The 18,980-nt window shown below is 49.8% G+C and overlaps 1 protein-coding gene across 2 annotated transcripts; it reads right to left on the bottom strand.

Annotated features, from left to right (window-relative positions):
- Positions 1-1,858: 1,858 nt before the first annotated feature.
- PIRT (phosphoinositide interacting regulator of transient receptor potential channels) lies at positions 1,859-13,315 on the bottom strand. 2 transcript variants are annotated; one of them, XM_043473984.1, is made up of 2 exons: positions 13,181-13,315; positions 1,859-5,565 (listed from the first exon to the last, which is right to left on the bottom strand). In XM_043473984.1, the coding sequence occupies exon 2, from the start codon at positions 5,448-5,450 to the stop codon at positions 5,043-5,045; it is 408 nt and encodes a 135-aa protein (XP_043329919.1). In that variant the 5' UTR covers positions 5,451-5,565; positions 13,181-13,315; the 3' UTR covers positions 1,859-5,042. The 2 variants fall into 2 exon arrangements, with proteins under 2 accessions (XP_043329919.1, XP_043329928.1); XM_043473993.1 differs by lacking the exon at positions 13,181-13,315 and adding an exon at positions 11,304-11,382.
- Between the last annotated feature and the right edge of the window lie 5,665 nt (positions 13,316-18,980).

The raw sequence follows: 18,980 nt of genomic DNA, 5'->3' as shown, positions 1-18,980 counted from the left end.
CTGGGAAAGATTGAAGGTGGGAGGAGGAAGGGGACAACAGAGGATGAGACAATCGGATGGCACTACCGACATGATGGACATGAGTTTGAGCAAGCTCCGGGTATTGGTGATGGACAGAGAAGCCTGGTGTGCTGCAGTCCATGGGGTCGAAAAGAGTCGGACATGACTGAGTGACAGAACTGAACTGAACTGGGAAGTAGCCCTAGAGGTAAAGAACTGTCCGCCAATGTAGGAGACTTAAGAGACATGGGCCTGATCCCTGGGTTGGGAAGAATCCCTGGAGGAGGGCATGGCAACCTACTCCAGTGTTCTTGCCTGGAGAATCCCCATGGACAGAGGGATCTGGTGGGCTACTGTCCATGGGGTCACAAAGAGTCACACGTAACTGAAGCGACTTTGCAGGCACACACAGTTGACTGGGAGGGATTGTGGAGCAGAGAGGAGGCAAGAGTCAAAAAGGTCAGAATGAAGGTATTGGCTGGTGGCATCAGGCCCCCAATCACCAGACAGCACAGTGCAGGGTGATCCCCTCAACTCAATTCTCTTTTCCCAATCAGCTCACACTTTGTTGTACAGACTTGCATTCTTTCCTTATGTAAAACCATTCAGGAGAATATACTGCCTGGTGTAGTCCATTAACATTAATAATGACTAATATTTAGGGCTTAATACATAAAAGCCTTATGTGGATTATCTCAATTAATGTTCAGGAAGAGGCAAGCACTTTTATTAACCCCATTTGCAGTTGTGAAGATGGGAGTATGGGTGAAAACAAACACTAATCCCAAAAGATATCTACACCTCCATGTTCATTCTGACATTATTTACAATAGCCAAGATACGGAGACAGCCTGAATGCCCATCGGTGGATGAATGGACAAAGAAAATGTGGTATATATGCAATGGAATACTTGTTGTTTGGTTACTAAGTCATGTCCAACTTTTTGCAACCCCATGGACTGAACCTGCCAGGCTCCTCTGTCCATGGGATTATTCAGGCAAGAATACTGCAGGGGATTGTCATTTCCTCCTCCCGGGGATCTTCTTGACCCATGAATTGAACCCATGTCTCCTGTGTCTCCTGCATTGGCAGGCAGATTCTTTACTGCTGAGCCACCTGGGAAGCCCCTAAATTATTATTACCTCAATAGGAAAATTAAAAATAAATGAGCACACACACACTAAAATGGAGGCTTGCAGAAATGAAGTAAGCTGTTCAGGGTCAAAGACCTGGCAAGACCAGATGGGACGTGAGCCCAGGTGGGCTGTCTCTAGAATCTGTGCTCCTGACCAATATAGAATCCTCTGTGTTTGTGAACTTGGGTCACTTTAGTTTTGACAAATGTGGAGATTGAAACCTGAGAGAAAAAGAACTGAGTGTCTAGGGGTCTCCTCCCATTAATGATTCTAGGTTATAGAACCCTCTATAAACCAACCACCCTCTCCCACCCACCCCTGCCTCAGCTGTTAGAGTAGGTGGGGCAGCCCGACTAGTCACAGAGGCTTCTAGGTGCCCTGTGTGAACCCCACTCTTTCCATGCCCACCATGTGATGCCCAGGCTGAGGGAGGTCCCTGATCCCCAGAGACAGGGGGACAGGAAGTCTAGCCCCGTCATGGTCTTTCTGCTCTGGCTTTCCCCTCCCATGTCTCTCTCCTTAGAGATGTCGTGAATCCTGGAAGGATTTGGAGGAAAGATACACTGTACTGACTTGGTGTAAATCTTTGTTTGTAAGATTTGTGAAAGTCTTTGTTCTAAATACATCAGTTTTGGGTCTCATCAAGTAGTGGAAGAAAAGAACATAGAGGCTTAGAGGAAGAAAAGAACTCTGTTCTCAGACTTGTTACCTGTGTGTAAATAAGAATTTTATTTGGCTGCAAGTAATGGACCCAAAAAATAGTGGCTTAAATGAGATGTTATTTGTATTTCCTGTAAGACATGGTGCCAGGGATTCCAGTCTCTTTCCCTGGACCACTGATTCATTCAGGAAGGTTCTTTTTCCATCTCTCAAGACCAGGCTTGCGGGGAGGGAAGCAGGAGCTTCTGTTCTGTCTGGTCTGGTTTCAGCATCTCAGAGTGGGGTCATCAGCTCCCATGGGGCCCCCGAGGAACCAGACATGAATCCCACACAGTCCCATTTCTCCCAGATAGCACATTGCCGGGAAGGGCGTGTGGTGATGGGGTAGGGTGGGGGGCATTTTAGAGGAATGAATTAGTGGAAGAATTTGCAATTCCTGATGGAACAGAATGAAAACACAGTGGACACTGTCAAACAGGATACAATTTAACATCCCATCAGTTTTTTCAGCACTTAGATTAAATGGAATTCTCCCAAACAGAACAGCTATGGGTGGGATAATATAATCCAGTAGCCAGACGCACAGATGCTGGTCCTGACCTTGCATCCATGGCATGGAAGGAGGCATGGTGGGGATGTTTTTTGCCAGAAACATGGCATCTGACCAGGCACATGCATTCCTCAGAATTCCGTGTGGCAACGGTCTTTGGCAAAAGCCCCTCAGCCTGACTCAGGCATGCTCCTTGGTCCACAGTCATACGGGGAAGCCCAGAGGAGAGAGGTGGTGAATGACGCTTGGAATCTCTCCTCATTCTTCTTACTGAGAAACTAGCTTAAGAAGCAGGGAATGTGGGTGAGACTGCGGGAGCCTTCCAGGTGAGTCCAGACCTTGGATGCCTTCTAGAGTCTTGTGGTCCCCAAACTGCCCTCTGCCAAGACAACAGGTAGTAGCAACATGCACCTGGCCCCCGTCCCATGGCAATGCCCAGATGACAAGGTTGCAAGGGGAGGAAATGAGACTTGGGACATGTGGATGACCATCAAGCCAGCCAGGAGTCCTCCCTGCTTGCTCCCAGGTGGGAAAGCATAGAGGACTCTGAGAGTGACAGTGTAGGGCTGTTATGGAATCTGCTTTCATGTCAGAAACCATCCGTAAGCCACCTGAGGCGCTGGGACCGCAGTGAGTGACATAGTGAGTGGTGACGCCCCATGATGGGCCCTGACTGCCTGTGTGCAGGGGCCAGGTGACCGTGTTGTCTGAATGAGAAACATGGTCATTCTGGCTTGAACTCCCCAAACTCTGGGTCCTTGGGTGGGTGGGGCAGGAGAGTGTCCCCCTGTCACAGGTACCTGTCACTCTCAGAGTCCTCTATGCTTTCCCACCCAGGTACCTGCTTCCACAGAATTTCCCATGATGCAGAGCGAACAAGGTGGTGTCCTGACTCTGCATATGGAACCACCACCGTAAGGATGGAAACACCTGGAGGCCTGTTACAGAGAGGTTGCCATAGTGACGCAGTCCAGAGCCGAGGTGGAGGCGGGGGCAGAAGGCTGAGGTGACCCTTCCCTGGTAATTAGATGCTGTCCACTGGGCCACAGGCCTGTGGGAGCCTGGCTTCCCCACAGGTACCCTCCTGGTCTGGCCACCTCTGGATGCTGCAGGACACCCCTGGTTTGGGGAGCACTTACCTCATGGGTGATTTCTGTGTGGTTAGCCCCGGGGAACCCCCTACCCAGTCTCTGCCACAGACCCAGGAGGGCCTCGAGGAGAAGCCGCAGTGAGGCACTTGGGGAAGCAGGAGGCAGGGTGAGGAGCAGGCCAAGGGAGGAGCTCGGGCGGCCATTCCAGACCAGGGAACTTGCTCCACGGTGCCCCAGTCATATCCTGCTCCCCTGCCCCAGCTCCGCACACTGTTCCCGCCAAATGATTTCCCTTCCTGCCTATGCCCGTTCTCCTCTTTCCTCCAGTTCTGTTGGTTCTGTTGGCTGCACAGCCTTCAGCTAGAGCAGACCGCCCCCCGCCCGCCCGCCATGTTCCTGCCCCCACCCTCACTGCCCAGAAAGGACTCAGCACCCGTGTCTGGCCACCTGTTGGCCTGGCTGTGTCTTTCTCTTCATGTGGAAGATGAATGCAGGGACCAGCTGTCTGTCTAGCTTGCTCCATCCTAGGGCCTGGCCCCGAGCTGAGCCCTCACTGAATGTCTGTGTGTGGGTGGGTGGGGGCTGGGAGAGCAGAAGTCGGGACTTTCTGAAGTAAAAACCGTCTCTGGAAACCTCCAGACACTCAGCTGTGGAGTCGAATCTCTGGGTTGTGATTCTTGATGGGGGTGAAGCAGAGCAAATGCTTACTAAAGCCCTCCGCAGCGGCTTTCCACCCGGCTGTTCCAGAATCGTGGGGTAGAGGCCGGGGTCAGGGGAGAAGGAAGTTAGGGCAACATGCGCTTGTCCTTGGCTAAGTGTCCAGTTCAGACGGAAGACTAGTCACAGAGAAGGAGTTAGAAGGTCAAGGGGAGACTGTGATACCCCCGGCGCATGCTACCACCTCTGGTGTAAATACTGTATAACTGAGGGTTAAATTGCTTCTCCAACTAACTCCCAGAGCCATTTCCAGGGGAGAATGTGCCTTCTTGGAAAGTGTTTCTCCCAGCCACCCTTCACTTCTCACTCTTTGGAATGTTTGGTACTTGTGACTTATCTGATCTCTTGAAATACAAGCCAATATCTCACCCACAGAAAGAGCTGGAGTGGGTAAGCTCGATGGCCAGGATTTCCCTCCTCTGTGCAAAGGGCCTCTGCTGGTCAGTCTGGGTTCTAGAAGGAAGCAAATGCAGAATCCAGTTCAGGCACTCAGAAGTGTAAGCAGGAGGTTCTTCTCGGGGGATAGTCCATCTCAAGGAATTTCCCAACATGCATAGTGCTTGGCAGAGCACGTTCATTAGATGAGTGACACCTGAATGCACAGGCCGGGGTGACAGCCATGGAAGACAACGGCTGCGGCCAGGATCTCGGGGGAAGCGTCAGACATAACAGAGACTAAATGAGATCATCCAGCGGTGCCTCCCAGCCACACGGAGGGTGCAGCCCTGAGCTTGCTTTTTCCCATGGGGCCCAGAAGAAGGTTTGCCTGCATCAGTTTTATGGCAGACTCCACCACCCAAGAGACCAAAGATGTTGGACTTTGGCCATGACACCTTCTCCTGGACAAGGTGTCGGGGTGGTGGGGAGGACAGAGGGCAAGGTTACCATCAGCGGTTCAGGAAGAAGGACTTGAGGTTCTGGAAGAACACTGACTTCTGTCTCTGCTTCTGTTTCTTCTTAATAATGGGCACCCAGACCAGCCCACACACCAGCATCATGAGTCCCAGAGACAGGAAGGCAGGCCCCACCATCTTCAGGACCTTGAGGCTCATACTGCCCAGGTTCAGGGTGTAGGCCAAACAGGTGATGACCACACCGAAGAGGAGGATGGCACCACCCACGGACATGATAATGATGGGTTTGCGGTAGATTTCCCAGTTACTCCGAGGGGTGGCGGTCCAGACGGACTCGCTTCTGGAGCTGATGCACAGGGAGCTGGCCGTCTGGCTGGGCAAAAGGTCCTTGGACTCGGGAGACTTCTCTTCGACCTCCAGGGCCTTGGGGAGGGCCTCCATGGTCACCGTTCCTATGGCCTGGGCTCCTGGTACCGGCAACAGTCAGAAGCAAGGGCGAGGACTCCTCACACACCGTTCCCGTTCTCAGCATCCGTCTCCAGCCTGGTTCTCAGTGCTGAAGTCAAAAGGAAAAGCAGATGAGATCTACAAAAATAAGAAGCCTCTCAAGCTGTTTTTTTTTTTTCCCATGTGAGAGATAAATGGGCTTCCCTGGTGGCTCAGATGGTAAAGAATCTGTCTGCAATGCAGGAGACCTGGGTTCAATCCCTGGGTTGGGAAGATCCCCTGGAGAAGGAAATGGCAACCCACTCCAGTATTCCTGCCTGGAGAGTTCCATGGACAGAGGAGCCTGGCGGGCTACAGCCCATGGGGTCGCAGAGAGTCAGACACGACTGAGCGACTAACACTTTAATCAGCTGTTCTTATTATTTAAATCAGGGAACAATGATGTCCTTTAAAAGAACAAATGAAAGCTACAATTTACGAAATGGCATCTTATTTTCAGACTCAACCATTTTCTAGCTGTGTGATCTAGACTGAGTTACGGCCCTGGTCTTTGGTCTCCCTTCCGGTCCCCGCTCCTGGTGCCCCACATTCTTCCTCTTCCTTTGTGTTTCCTTTTGGGGCACCTCAGGCCCCTCTCAAACAGCATTTACTAATATCCCTTTTTGTGAGCAGGATGGGAGAGATTTCTGTACACAGCAGTGAATTTACTGGGAAGGTGGTCTGTGTTGGATGAGGACTAAAGCCCTGAGGGGCTGGGCTGGAAGGAGTCAGTGGAAGGTCTGGGGTGCGGGCCTCCCAGACTCTCCATGGATTTGCATGTTGGTTCAGCCCCCAAGGGAGCAATTTGAGAAGGGAGATGGAGGTCCTTTTCCCTTGGAGGCCACTTCTGGGGTGTCAGGAGGCAGGTGTAGTGCATGGAGATGTATCCATATCTGTTGCACAGAACTAGGGAAGGTCAGGCTGCAGGCTGGTGCCAGGATGGAACCCCGGCCTGAGGCTCTAGAGCATGAGGAGATGATGGACCCTACGTCTGTCTGTGCAGGACCCCAAACATGAGCAAGAGAATCCAGATGCTATCTTCCATTTACAGAAGATTCAAAAATGTGTAAGACCATCAGTGCTGCGTAGTGGCGACCTTCAGTTGGGGTGGTGACCGGAAGGGGGACAGACGGAAACTTCTGGAGTGTCATAATGGTCCAGCTCTCTATCTGGCCACAGACGGTTACATGAGCTGTTTACTATGACATGACTACTCTCACATGCACGTGTTAAAGATCAGTAAAATGGCATGGACCTAGAGATGGTCATACCAAGTGAAGCAAGCCAGACAGAGAAAGAAAATATCATATTGTTTATGTGTGGGATCTAAAAAAGTGACAGAAATGAACTTAAATACAAAATAGACACTGACCCATCAGCATAGAAAACAAACTTATGGTTAACAAAGGGAAAAGGGGGAGAGGGATTAAAAAAAAAAAAAGATCAGTAAAATATTTCAGTAAGGAAAAATTTTAAAATATAACTAAATACAATATGTTCCTTTTCTGGATTCTGACTAGAAGAAACCAACCGGTACATTTTGGGATAGTTTTAGGGAAGTTTGGCTTTGGTTTGGATGTTAAATGTCACTAAGGATTTAAAATGTGTATTTGGGGGCTTCCCTGGCAGTCCAGAGGTTAGGACTTGGTTCTTTCACTGCTGTGGGCCTGGGTTTGATCCCTGGTTGGGGAACTAAGATCCCACAAGCCCTTTGGTGTGTCTAAAAAAAATACCTTGTATTCGGTATAATGACGATACTGTGGACACAGAAGGAAGCGTCTTTAATGAGAATGGAGGTACATCTTGAAATCACATACAGGGATAAAATGTCTCGATGGCATGATATACATGAAAACATGAACCTCCATATCAAATATGACAGAATGTTAAAGGTTATAAAATCTTTTTATGGAAGATGGATGTATGGAAGTTGATTATCTTACTATCTTACTTAAGTTGTTTATTCTACTATAAACATGTTTGCAAATGTCTGTAAATAGATGAGACACTGAATATACAAATGGTCAACAGTCAGACATGTATAAAAGCAGAACTCTGACCCAGAACTTGCAGCAACCAGCCTGAGAAACCAGCCTGAGAAACCACCAGCCCAGGAAGCCAACCTTCTCTCTGGAAGTCAGACTTTCAGGAAATCACACCACTATTCCTAGTAACCAACCCCACAAGCCTAACAGTAACTGCAGACTACTACTTTTGACAAAAACACCAAAACTATTCCATGGGGGAAAGGGAAGCCATTGCAACCAGTGGTGCTGGAATAACTGAATATTCATATAGAAAAAAAATGAAACTTGTCCCCACCTCATACCATCAACAGAAAAATGAATTTGCGATGGATCATGGGCAAAACCTGAACATAAAAGTGAAAACCATAAAGCTCTTAGGAGAAAAAAATAGGAGAGTATCTTTGTGACCTGGAGGTTGACAGATGGCAATAACCGAGGAAGAAAAAAATCAATAAATTAGATTTCATCATAATTTAAAACTGCTCATTAAAAGCTACCGGAAGAAAATGAATAGGCAAGCTATGGACTGGGAGAAAATTTTAGCAAAATATGTATTGTCAAAAGATTTGTATCTGGAATATGTAAAGAACTAGGACATGGGATTAATATCAACACAAACAGCACAATTTGAAAAATGAGCAAGAAATTTTAACAGATCCATTACAGAGGAAGACAGATGAAGAAGAAATCCATGAAAAAAAACCTTGAGATTGCCATGCAAATTAAATGAAAGATGAAATGCAAATTAAAACCACAAGGAGATTCAGTCAATCACTAGAATGGCTAAACTTTAAACATTTCACAGCAACCAGAGCTCTCATGCTGGTGAGTTGCTGGTGGGAATGTAAAATGGGATAGCCACTTTGGAACTAGGTCAAATAGTTTCTTACAAAGTGAAGCATCCACCTTCCCTTTGAGCTAGCAGTTCCACTCCAAGATAAATGGAAACCTATGTGCACCAAGACTCGTTTAAGAATATTCATAGCAGCTTTGTTCATAGTAGCTCTAATCCAGAAAACAACCCCAATATCCACGAACAGGAGAAAAGATAAACACACACTGTATGTTCATAAATATACAAAATACTAATCAACAATAAAAAGGAACCACCTTTGGATACACACACAACTTGGATGAGTCCCATAGATGTGGTGGGTGAAAGAAATCAGAGATGAATGAGCACATATAGTATATGTTTCCACTTACATGATCTTCTAGAGCTTTCTAAGGACTAATCTAAGGTGACAGATCTCAAAACAGTGGTTGTAGGGGTGGGGAGGAAATAACTGGGACTTTCTGGGGTCAATGGAAATGTTCCATCTCTTTATGTCAGTGTGGGTTACATAGAGGATCCATTTGTCAATGTGGTACACTAAGATTTGTGCATTGCAATGTGTATAAATTATACCCAGTGAAAAAGAACTGTAAAAGTCATAGCAGTAATAATCAAGTGGGTCAGTCTAGGGAGCAGGTGAAAGTGTAGTTAAACCAAGAACAGGGGAGTGTTGATAATGGTTGAAGTCCTGTGATGGAAATCGGGATCCAGGGTAGAGGTGTGGGCAGGAGGCACGTTGCCCCAGAAAAGGAAAGTGGGGGTATGGGCAGGGGCAAAGTGACCACAGAATAAGACAGAGAAGGAAATCTATGAGGTGAGAGTGTCACCTGACTCTCATAGGAACCCTCTGTGCTGATTCTGAGAAAGAGGAGATCCTGAGAGAAAGAGAAGGTACATCTTTGAGAGACTGGGATTTGGGGACAGAAGATGGACGTGGAGATGGAAGTGGAGATGGAGGTGGAGATGCAGACAGAGGTGGAGATAAGAGATGGAGAGGACGACAGAGATGGAGGCAGAGATGAGAGCGGATGATTGAGGCAGAGGTGGAGCTGAGAGATAGAGGGAGAGAAAGAACAAGAATTTTACTGTTTTCCCCTCATCTCTGGAAAGATATGCTCAGACAGTAAAGTGTTTGCCTATAATGCGGGAGACCAGAGTTCAATCCCTGGGTCGGGAAGATCTTCTGGAGAAGGAAATGGCAACCCAGTCCAGTATTCTTGCCTGGAAAATCCCATGGACGAAGGAACCTGGCAAACTACCATCCATGGGGTCGCAAAGAGTCGGATACGACTTCACTTTCACTTTCTTTCTTGAAGGAAAACTCTTTCACAGAGCCACAAGGCCCTGGACAAAGCAAAGATAGGGTCTGGTTGGCAGAACTAGTGTCCAGAAGGGACTGTCTCTAATCTTGTTAGAGCTTGTGTCCTTATCTGTGGCTATTTGTAATGGACCAGGTATTTGGAGAGCCTGCCTGTGAATCTCTCCAGTGTTTGCCCTTTGACCTGTGTTCCCCAGGTTGCTCCACAGCTCTCCCTGACACCGCACCCAACTCTAGACGCGGAGCCACAGACAAAACTCAAACCATGTCCCTTTCCGAGGAGGAGCTCTGGGTGTCCACATTTCCTGGCTTAGCAGCATCTCTGATGAACGAGGTAAAGTGACATGTCAAATGAGAGGGGAGAGAATGCAGGGACTTTCTGGCTCTTTCTCATGCACTCATGGGTTCATTCCCCAGTGGGCGGTTGGGTGGGTTGCATGGATCGTGCAAGCTCATCGGTGAGCGATATCGCGTGTCCAGGATAGTAACGACCATATAGTTTTCCCTCCAGTAGATTCTCGAGCGTCAGAAATGCACCACTTAATGGACAGCAGTTGAAAGTGAAACAAGTGGGTCACTGGAGGTGACCAGAGGCGTGTCTGTTCTTACAGGGCTGGACGTTCTCCAGTCCCTCCCCGAGTCCTTGCAGGGCTGGGCCTGGGGCTCCCTTGGCTTCCCGTGCCCTCCAGCAGGTAGCTCAGCACCTGGCTGGGGCTTGGGGATCACCAGTCATGTGTTAAATGACTCACTAAGCAGTGGAACTGTGACGGGAAGACTGAGCATCGCAGGGTCAATTCTCCATTGCTGTTCCTCCCCATCCATCACCTGTCCCCTTTGCTCTTATAGGGGGTGAAAGGATGGGACTGGCTAACTTGGGGGCAGGAGAGGCAGCTGTGATGAGCAGGGGGACCCTCTGACTGCCCCCCTCCCTCCCTGGTCTCTGATGGACAGACCTCTCGCCAAGACTGGGTGCTTTCTGCTGGCTGGCCTTCCTGAAGTCTCCAGGGTGCCCCAGCGGCTTCTCCAAACAGAAGCAGTACCTGGTACATCAGAGGGGGGTCGACACTTCATATAATAACAATAACTGTCATTTCTCCGACTCTTACTAAGGGCTGAAGACCAGGCTGAGTGCCTTTTTGGCAGTGCATCATTTCCCTCTCCTGACAAGTCACTGAGGATGGGACAATTATCATCCCATTTTGCACGTGAAGAAACTGAGGATCAGAGAGGTTAAGTGATTTGCCCAAAGTTACTCAGCAGGTGCATAGAGAACCAGGCTAGAAATGGGAGTTGTGGATCCTGTTTGGCTGCGGAGCCTGGGTTTGAGTCTATCCTGCTCCTTGTTGGGAAGGTTTTGAAGTTTTGGTTTTCTTTTTAAACTATGGGAGTGGTGAGTGGAGAGCACATTTGAAATGGGGGCAACGGGCTGTGAACAAAATCGCAGGGTGGCTGCTTCAGGTGAGGCATTAGGCTGACGCTGCTGGGTGAAACTGCTGAGGATGTGTGAGCTGGAGCCAGAGGCCTTAAGCTGCAAGTAGCAGAGCAACAAGAGGCCTGTGACAGTGGCCACAAAGCCCTCCCCCAGCCCCCACTGCCATCATCCCAGTAGAGCACAAAATGCCTGGTACCTGCCACTTTCTTCACCTGGAGCATCTCTTAATAACTCCAAGAGGTTATTGTTGCTGTTTAGTCGCTAAGTCATGCCCGACTCTTGTGATCCCATGGACTGCAGCACACCAGGCTCCCCTGTCCATGGGATTTACCAAGAATACTGGAAAGTGAAAGTGAACATGTTGGTCACTCAGTCTTGTCTGACTCTTTTCGACCCCATGGACTGTAACCCAACAAGCTCCTCTGTCCATGGAATTCTCCAGGCAAGAATACCAGAGTGAGTTGCCATTTCCTTCTCCAGAGGATCTTCCCGACCCAGGGATCGAACCTGAGTCTCCTGCATTGGCAGGCAGGTTCTTTACCACCAAGTCACCAGGGAAGCCCCAGTTCTATGAGGGTGGTACTGTTGTTATCATTCCCATTTTACAGATAAGGAAACTGAGGCCCAGAGCTGCCTAAACCCAAATCCTGGTCCTTATACTCTACTGTGTTTGCTCAAGGAAGAAGCCTGCCCTTCCGCTTCACTTAACACTGTCAATATAAATAGATTCCCTGATTTGGCCAATAAAATGTCAAAATGCCCAGTTAAATTTGCATTTCTAAGAATGTTCCAAAGGTGACCTGGGGCATCCTTACACAAAAAAGCATTTGTTGTGTGTGAGAAATTCAAAAGTAGCTGGCATCCTTGTTAATATATCTGCAACCCTGATATGGTAAGAGGCCCCATTGTACTTGGGGCTGGAGTTATCAATCCTTTCTCAAGCTTCTCATCCCTGATAGGAGCTGGACTATTCTGGGAACTGCAGGGGAGAGAGCAGGGGAGGCAGGGCTCATGTCTCCCAGCCAGGAGGTGGCCCAGAGGGAAGGGTCCTCTGGTGGGACAAGAGGGGAGGGCAGGTTGCAAAACACAAGTGACAGAGATAAGAAGATTCCTGAGAAAGACGCAAGCATGAGTTTCTGTTTGGAATTCCTGAGACATGGAGGGTCTAGCCTCTCCCCACTGGGGTCCCCACAGTACCCCCACCCAGCTGTCACTGCTGGCCACTGGCCACCCCCAACCAGACATTCCATTGGCGACCCTGTCCCGATGAGGTGAGTGGTGCCCTAGGGCTTTAATTGATAAGGTTTCTGAATCCACGGCTTCTGTCCCCAGGGCAGGGCCACCCTGCTCCCAGGGCTTCTAGGAAGGGAAGTTCTCCAGCTCCATCTAGACAGGGCCACTCACCTCACGCTTCACTCCACGCAGCCGGAGTACAGGCCCTGCCCAGTAACAAGGTGGAAAAACAGCTCAGGTAGTAACATCTGCTTTTCCCTGGGTGTGTGGTCCCCAAGGCACACATCTCCCCTGCACGTTTTGTCTGTGTTTATATGGGCCAGCCTGGTTTCCCCTTCCAGACACGGAGCCTGCCCAGCCCCTGCCCACACCTGCCCTGGGCGCCTGCCACACCTGCAGCTGGGAGGGATGGACTGGCAAAGCTGAGGTCTGATGGGGATGCCTAGGTCTAGTTCTGAGGTCCCTCTGTGCCCTCCGGGACCCAAGGACGCCTAGCACTTTGAAGTCAGGCTGTTGGGCTCACCTGAGTCAGCTCGGGAGTGTGGTCCCCGCCCACGGCTGTGGAGGGTGAAGGCTGGTTGCCCTACTACAGGGCAGAGGCAGCCGCCTGCACCCAGCTTCCCCTCCTCCGGGTGCAACATGGGGTGAAACCCACCCCATCACCTCTCTCCCCGCTGCCTTCCCAGGGCGCAACCAGCCCACCTCCCCTCAGCCAGCTGTGCGCATCTGCCTCCCACCTCCGGCTCACAGACTCACCGTGCTCTAAAGCAAAGTTAAAACCGGCTCCTTCCTCCAGGGAAGTAGAAGGAGGGGCAAAGGGCCAGTGGCCTCCTTACTTACTGTGCTCAACGCCCCCCTGGGAAGATGGGGGAGACCTGGGGATCGCACACAGCTGGCGCCAAGAGGAAGCGGGCAGTGAGTTCCTGCTCAAGTCCTGCACCCCAGCCCCGGGAAGAAGCCTCCCCGGCCCCTCCAGGAGCCGCGTGCAGCGAATCCCAGCGCAGAGCCGGCTCCAGCGGGGTGAGCTCACCAGGATGTGGGCTAATGGGTTAACCCTTGCTGGGCCGCCGGCAGAGGCGCTTGTGATAGGGCTTTGGCTCAGCTCTGCTCAGCCTCTAGTAGATGAATCTGGTGAAAAATTAATGAAGCTTCTCTGCAGTTGGTCTTCAGGTTTCGGAGAGATTTGGATGAAGCTGGTGTGTGGGCGGGGCCGCTCCTCCCAACCCCAGGCTCCGAAATCTGAAGATGTGGGTCCCTGGGTCAGTGCAGTGTGTGACCCTGATGGTGGTGGCTGCCAAAAAGTGGATCACTCAGAGTCTACACTAGCTCGGTCCAGGGCAGGTCTTGGCCATGGGACCTAGGAGGCCTGTTTGTTCTGGATGTAGGAGAAAGCAAGTGTAGACTTTTTTTTAACATCCTTGGTTCCAAGACGGCAGGGGTACCTCTGGGAGCGCCCCGAGGCCTATGTGTGGGCACCCTATGTGACCCGAGGCCAGGAACCCACAGCCAAAGGTCAGAGGAGCACATGGGGTCCTACCCCACCCCCGCCCCGTCCCCACCCCCAGGCCCAGACATCTCTGAATTGGGGGCAAAGCAGCATGTTCACCTTCGCTTTCCCCCCTTTTCCTGACTGCACCCCTGTGCTTTTCATGTTACTTATCCTGGTGATAAGAAGCCAGTGAGGAATGTCACTGCAGTGGAGGGGCAGGGTTTCCATCTCTCTTAGCAGCTACCACATTGTGCTGTCAGAAGCCAGGTGTGAGGTGATGAAGAATGAATGCGAGTCTGCACCCTGAAGCCAAGAAAGCTAGGCGGACCCTCCGTTCTCACACCAACTCCAGGAGGATAAGCCTCTCTTCTCCCTGGTTGGGAGCCCCAGGGTGAGGCTGGAGGGGTCCCTGCTAGGGTAACAGGACTGGGTGAGGACTCCCTAGGTGGCCTATAGGGGAGGCTCTCCTAGGAGGGAGCTGGGACGTGCAGACCAGGCAGGAGTGGGAATCTTGTGAGATGAAGTTTCCAGCGGGGGAAGGCTCTGCAGAGGTTGATGTGGGATGAGGGGCCTGAGAAGCAGAGGGCCGGAGGGCCAGCCATCCACCAAGCTGCCGGAGGGGCTTGAGCTGAGGGGGCTTTTCCTCTGGCCTCCTCTGGAAGCTGAGCATTCTCTGTGCAGGGGCTGAGTGACCAGGAGACCCGGACTTGGAGGCTTTTGAGAATGTTGCTTGCTCTGCTTCAGGGGCCTCTGCAGTCCTACAGTCGGTTTCTCAAGCCCAGTGGCCTGGCTGGTGAAGAAGCCCGGGGGGTGACTTACTTTGCATGGCAAATAATCAGATCATTTCTTTTCCCCTGGTTCAGATTTCTCGGCTTTCCTCCACCCTCTGCAGGGTGTGGCAGGCGGTGGAGTAACAGCCATCAGAAAGACAAACCCTTGTTTAGCATTTCCTTTGTGTCAGGCACCAGTCTAAGTACTTTCTATGTACAGCAATTCACTGATTCCCCCACAGAATCTGATCGGGAGGGATGTGAGGTATATTGCTATCCTTATATTTGGCTTTGCACACATTACTTAACTTCTCTGAGCCTTAATTTTTTCATTTGTTAAGTGGATGTGATCATTGCTACCTTAGACAGCTTTTGTAAGGCTTGTATAAGAAAATGCATATAGCAAGGGCTTGATGAACATATCTACAGCTTCCCTGTAGCTCAGACGGTGAAGAATCTGCCTGTAGTGCAGGAGAGCTGGGTTTGATCCCTGGGTTGGGAAGATCCCCTGGAGAAGGAAATGGCAACCCACTCCAGTATTCTTGCCTGGAGAATCCCACAGACAGAGGAGCCTGGCGTGCTACAGTCCATGGGGTCGCAAAGGGTTGGACACGACTGAGTGACTAACACTACTACATACTGTATATGAATAAGTAATTCACATATTAAATAATCATAATATGTAATATGTGATATATTAATCACATATATGATTAATATATCACATATTACATATAATGTGTATATCATGTAGAGTGCATGTGTATGTATAATATCAATGTATATATGTACACAAGTGTATGTATGTATGTGCATATATATATACACACACACACACACATACATAAGCACATCCACGACCTGGGGGGATCTGGGCCCAGGAACAAGTGTCCAGGTACGAGCTAGGCTGTCTGCAGGCTCCTCCCTCCCTCACAGGACAGAGGAGGTTATCACAGGCAGTTGTGGTATCGAGGGGGCAGAAAGCAGGCCCAGGCCCTGCTTGCGGGATATCTGTGTCCCCCCATTGCCCACCGTGTAGCTCACAGCTGCTCCAGCTCAGCTCTGCCCCCTCACCTGGCTAGCGCAGAAGTCCATGTACCAATGGCGCAGGATGGCCAGCCGTCACCCACATGTCAGGGTATGACAGGGCAGCCATGCTCATTCTTTTTCACTTGTCACCCTTCTACACGTTTTTTTTTTTTTTTGACTGCCCCATGGAGCTTGTGGGATCCCAGTTCCCCGACCAGGGATTGAACCTGGTCCATGGCAGTGAAAGCACCGAATTCTAATCACTAGACCACCAGGGAACTGCCCCTCTTTCTACATTTTTTTAAAAAAGCATTTTAAAGCAAATCCAAGAATTTTTCCCTCAGTAAATCCTTGCAAGTGGAGATGTGTATGTCTAATGAGGACTTCCTTTCTTCCTCTCTTCCTCTTTTTTAAAACAATAACCACAATGCTATCATAAGCTCACTTGAAATGTACACATTCCTTAATGTTAATAACCACCCCACACTCACAGATCCCCAGTTGCCTCAGAGACGTCTTTTTATGATCAGGTCTCCATGAAGAGGGTCGCTTGGTTGTCGTGTCTCCCAAGCTTCCTCTCATCTGTAGGTACCCCCGCCTCAGCTCACACCGTCTAGTTACTGAAGATTCCAGGGCGTGCGGCTTGGAGAACCCGCATTCCAGACCTGGCCGGCTGCTTCAGATGACTGAAGACTTCCTGTAACAGAAGTGGAAATTGGAAACCATGCTAACTTGCAGAGCTTAAATGATGTCATCTCGCATTTTCCTCTTTTCTGCAAGGGCTGGGTCTGGACTTCTGCCTCTGCCCGGGATCCTAGGACAGGGCCTTGGCTAAGAGGTGCTGGTTGGTGGTCAGCGTGGAATGAACAGCCAAGAGAACATTCACAAGGCACCTTACAATTTATAGAGGCCGTTTGCCATACTAAGTATATCATATATGAATACGTAATTCACATAATTATGTCCGTGACACTTGGTCCTCAAAGCAGCCCCGTGACACAGGCATGGCCACACTTTGTGTCTGTCTCTCGGTAGGTCACCTCGACAGGAGAAGCCTTTTCATTTTGCAGGGCACGGGGAAATCATGCCAAGCAATTGCTTAGATCAGAGAGTCCCATGGAGAAGCCACCACCTTCGGCCTCCCCCTCCTCAGCCCCCACAGTGTTAATCTCTGCTTCCCTTCCTCTTCCATCAGAGGGGCCCTGGACAAGGAGCCGGGACTCTGGCCCTGAGTCTCTCCAGGCCTGACCCCTTGGTCCTCTTGACAAATTCAGTAAAGTCAAGTGTCCCCTCACCAGTCTCTCTGGCTGGTCAAGCCTCTTCCTCTCTAAGCCACACAGTGCCCAGAGCTAGGTTCTTATAGCTGTTTCCTCCGGTGCTTACATCTTTTGTTTTTCTCTACTTGTGTCTTGAGACCCTTTTTTTCCCTTGTCTATCTGTCTGTCTTCCTCCTGGGCTGCTTCTATTTCTCCTACATGACAGTTCTCAAGATGCCTGATTTCCTTGGGAGACACTCAGGAGACACTGCCCGTTTGTTTCCTAGTGCATATTAACTGAGCAGGTGGTTTGCAGCTGGGTTGGGTCCTTCATGAGGCATCGGATCGCCCTGTAGGCAACGGGAGTTTTATCAAGTGGGGGCTGGGGGGTAGAGAAGCGGGGACATGAGGGAGGAAGAGACTGGTGGCATTTATGGGGATAAATGAGAGTGGAATGGGGCAGGAAAGATCATCTTCTGGGGATGTGGTTCCCAGGGTCATCAATACCTGCCAGGACCTGCCCTCCTCATCCGGTGATCTGAGATCCCTGAAGGAGCAGGACCAGAAGGTGGACAGCCCCTGGCAGGGTGTGGTCAGAGGGCAGGAATCGCCTGCTCCTGGGGCGCGGCTGCCATCTAGTGGTGAGATTCAGGTAGTGTTGCTCTCTGAAGTTCAATCAGTCCATGCCCAGCCACAGGTCTCTGGCCTGGTGTTTAACACCGGACTTGGCCTGGTCCCATCACTTCATGGCAAATAGATGGGGAAACAATAGAAACGGTGACTGACTTTATTTTCTTGGGCTCCAAAGTCACTGCACATGGTGACTGCAGCCATGAAATTAAAAGATGCTTGCTCCTTGGAAGAAAAGCTATGACCAATCTAGACAGCATATTAAAAAGCAGAGACGTTACTTTGCCAACAAAGGTCCATCTAGTCAAGGCTATGCTTTTTCCAGTGGTCATGTATGGATGTGAGAGTTGGACTGTAAAGAAAGATGAGTGCTGAAGAATTGATGCTTTTGAACTGTGGTGTTGGAGAAGACTCTTGAAAGTCCCTTGGACTTCAAGGAGATCCAACCAGTCCATCCTAAAGGAAATCAGTCCTGAATATTCATTTGAAGGACTGATGCTGAAGCTGAAACTCCAATACTTTGGCCACCTGATGTGAAGAACTGACTCATTTGAAAAGACTCTGATGCTGGGAAAGATTGAAGGTGGGAGGAGAAGGGGACGACAGAGGATGAAATGGTTGGATGGCATCATAGACTCAATGGACATGAGTTTGAGTAAACTCTGGGAGTTGGCGATGGACAGGGAGGCCTGGCATGTTGCAGTCCATGAGGTCTCAAAGAGTCGGACATGACTGAGCGACTGAACTGAACTTGGAAACTTCAGTTTGAACTTTGGAAAAGTCAACTGGTCACAACGTTTGCCGATAAATACCTCAAATAGTCTCCACAGTTTCAAAGTCTGAAAAAATTATTTTCTAGCTTTTGAATAATTTAGACAATTCATGTAGTCATCGTATCATCAATAGATCCATTTCATGCCAGCACTTCCCTGGTGGCTCAGCCGGTAAAGAATCTGCCTGCAATGCAGGAGACCCCGGGTTCGATTCCTATGTCAAGAGGATCCCCTGGAGAAGGAAATGGCAACCCGCTCCAATAGTCTTGCCTGGGAAATCTCATGGACAGAGGAGCTTGGCAGGTCCCAGTTCCTGGGGTCACAGTGAGTCCGCCATGACTCAACAACTAAACCACCATTACGAGCCAGGCCTGTTTCATGCTAGACATTATAAATAAAGAGGTGACCTCGATGAACTGTATGACTTATGTGGCAAATGAAAGCCAGCTACACCAACGATTTCAATCTAGAAGGAAAAATGCTTCAATACAGATATGTCTGTGCTGTGCTTTGAGAATACAAAGGAGGGTTGTCTTAAGACAGATTGGCCTAGAGTGGTAGCTGGGAGGGAAGGGATAGGCTTCTTGGAGGAGATGATGGCTAAGGTGAGCCTTGAAGAGCATATCAGAGCCAGAGAGAGTGATGGAGGAGTTGCAAGTGGTGGAGATGGAGGGAGTGGTGAAGGAGACAGAG

The sequence above is a fragment of the Cervus canadensis genome, chromosome 1, assembly GCF_019320065.1.
Source record: "Cervus canadensis isolate Bull #8, Minnesota chromosome 1, ASM1932006v1, whole genome shotgun sequence".
Classification (NCBI taxonomy): Eukaryota; Metazoa; Chordata; class Mammalia; order Artiodactyla; family Cervidae; genus Cervus; species Cervus canadensis.
This window is presented reverse-complemented; position numbering and strand designations above follow the sequence as displayed.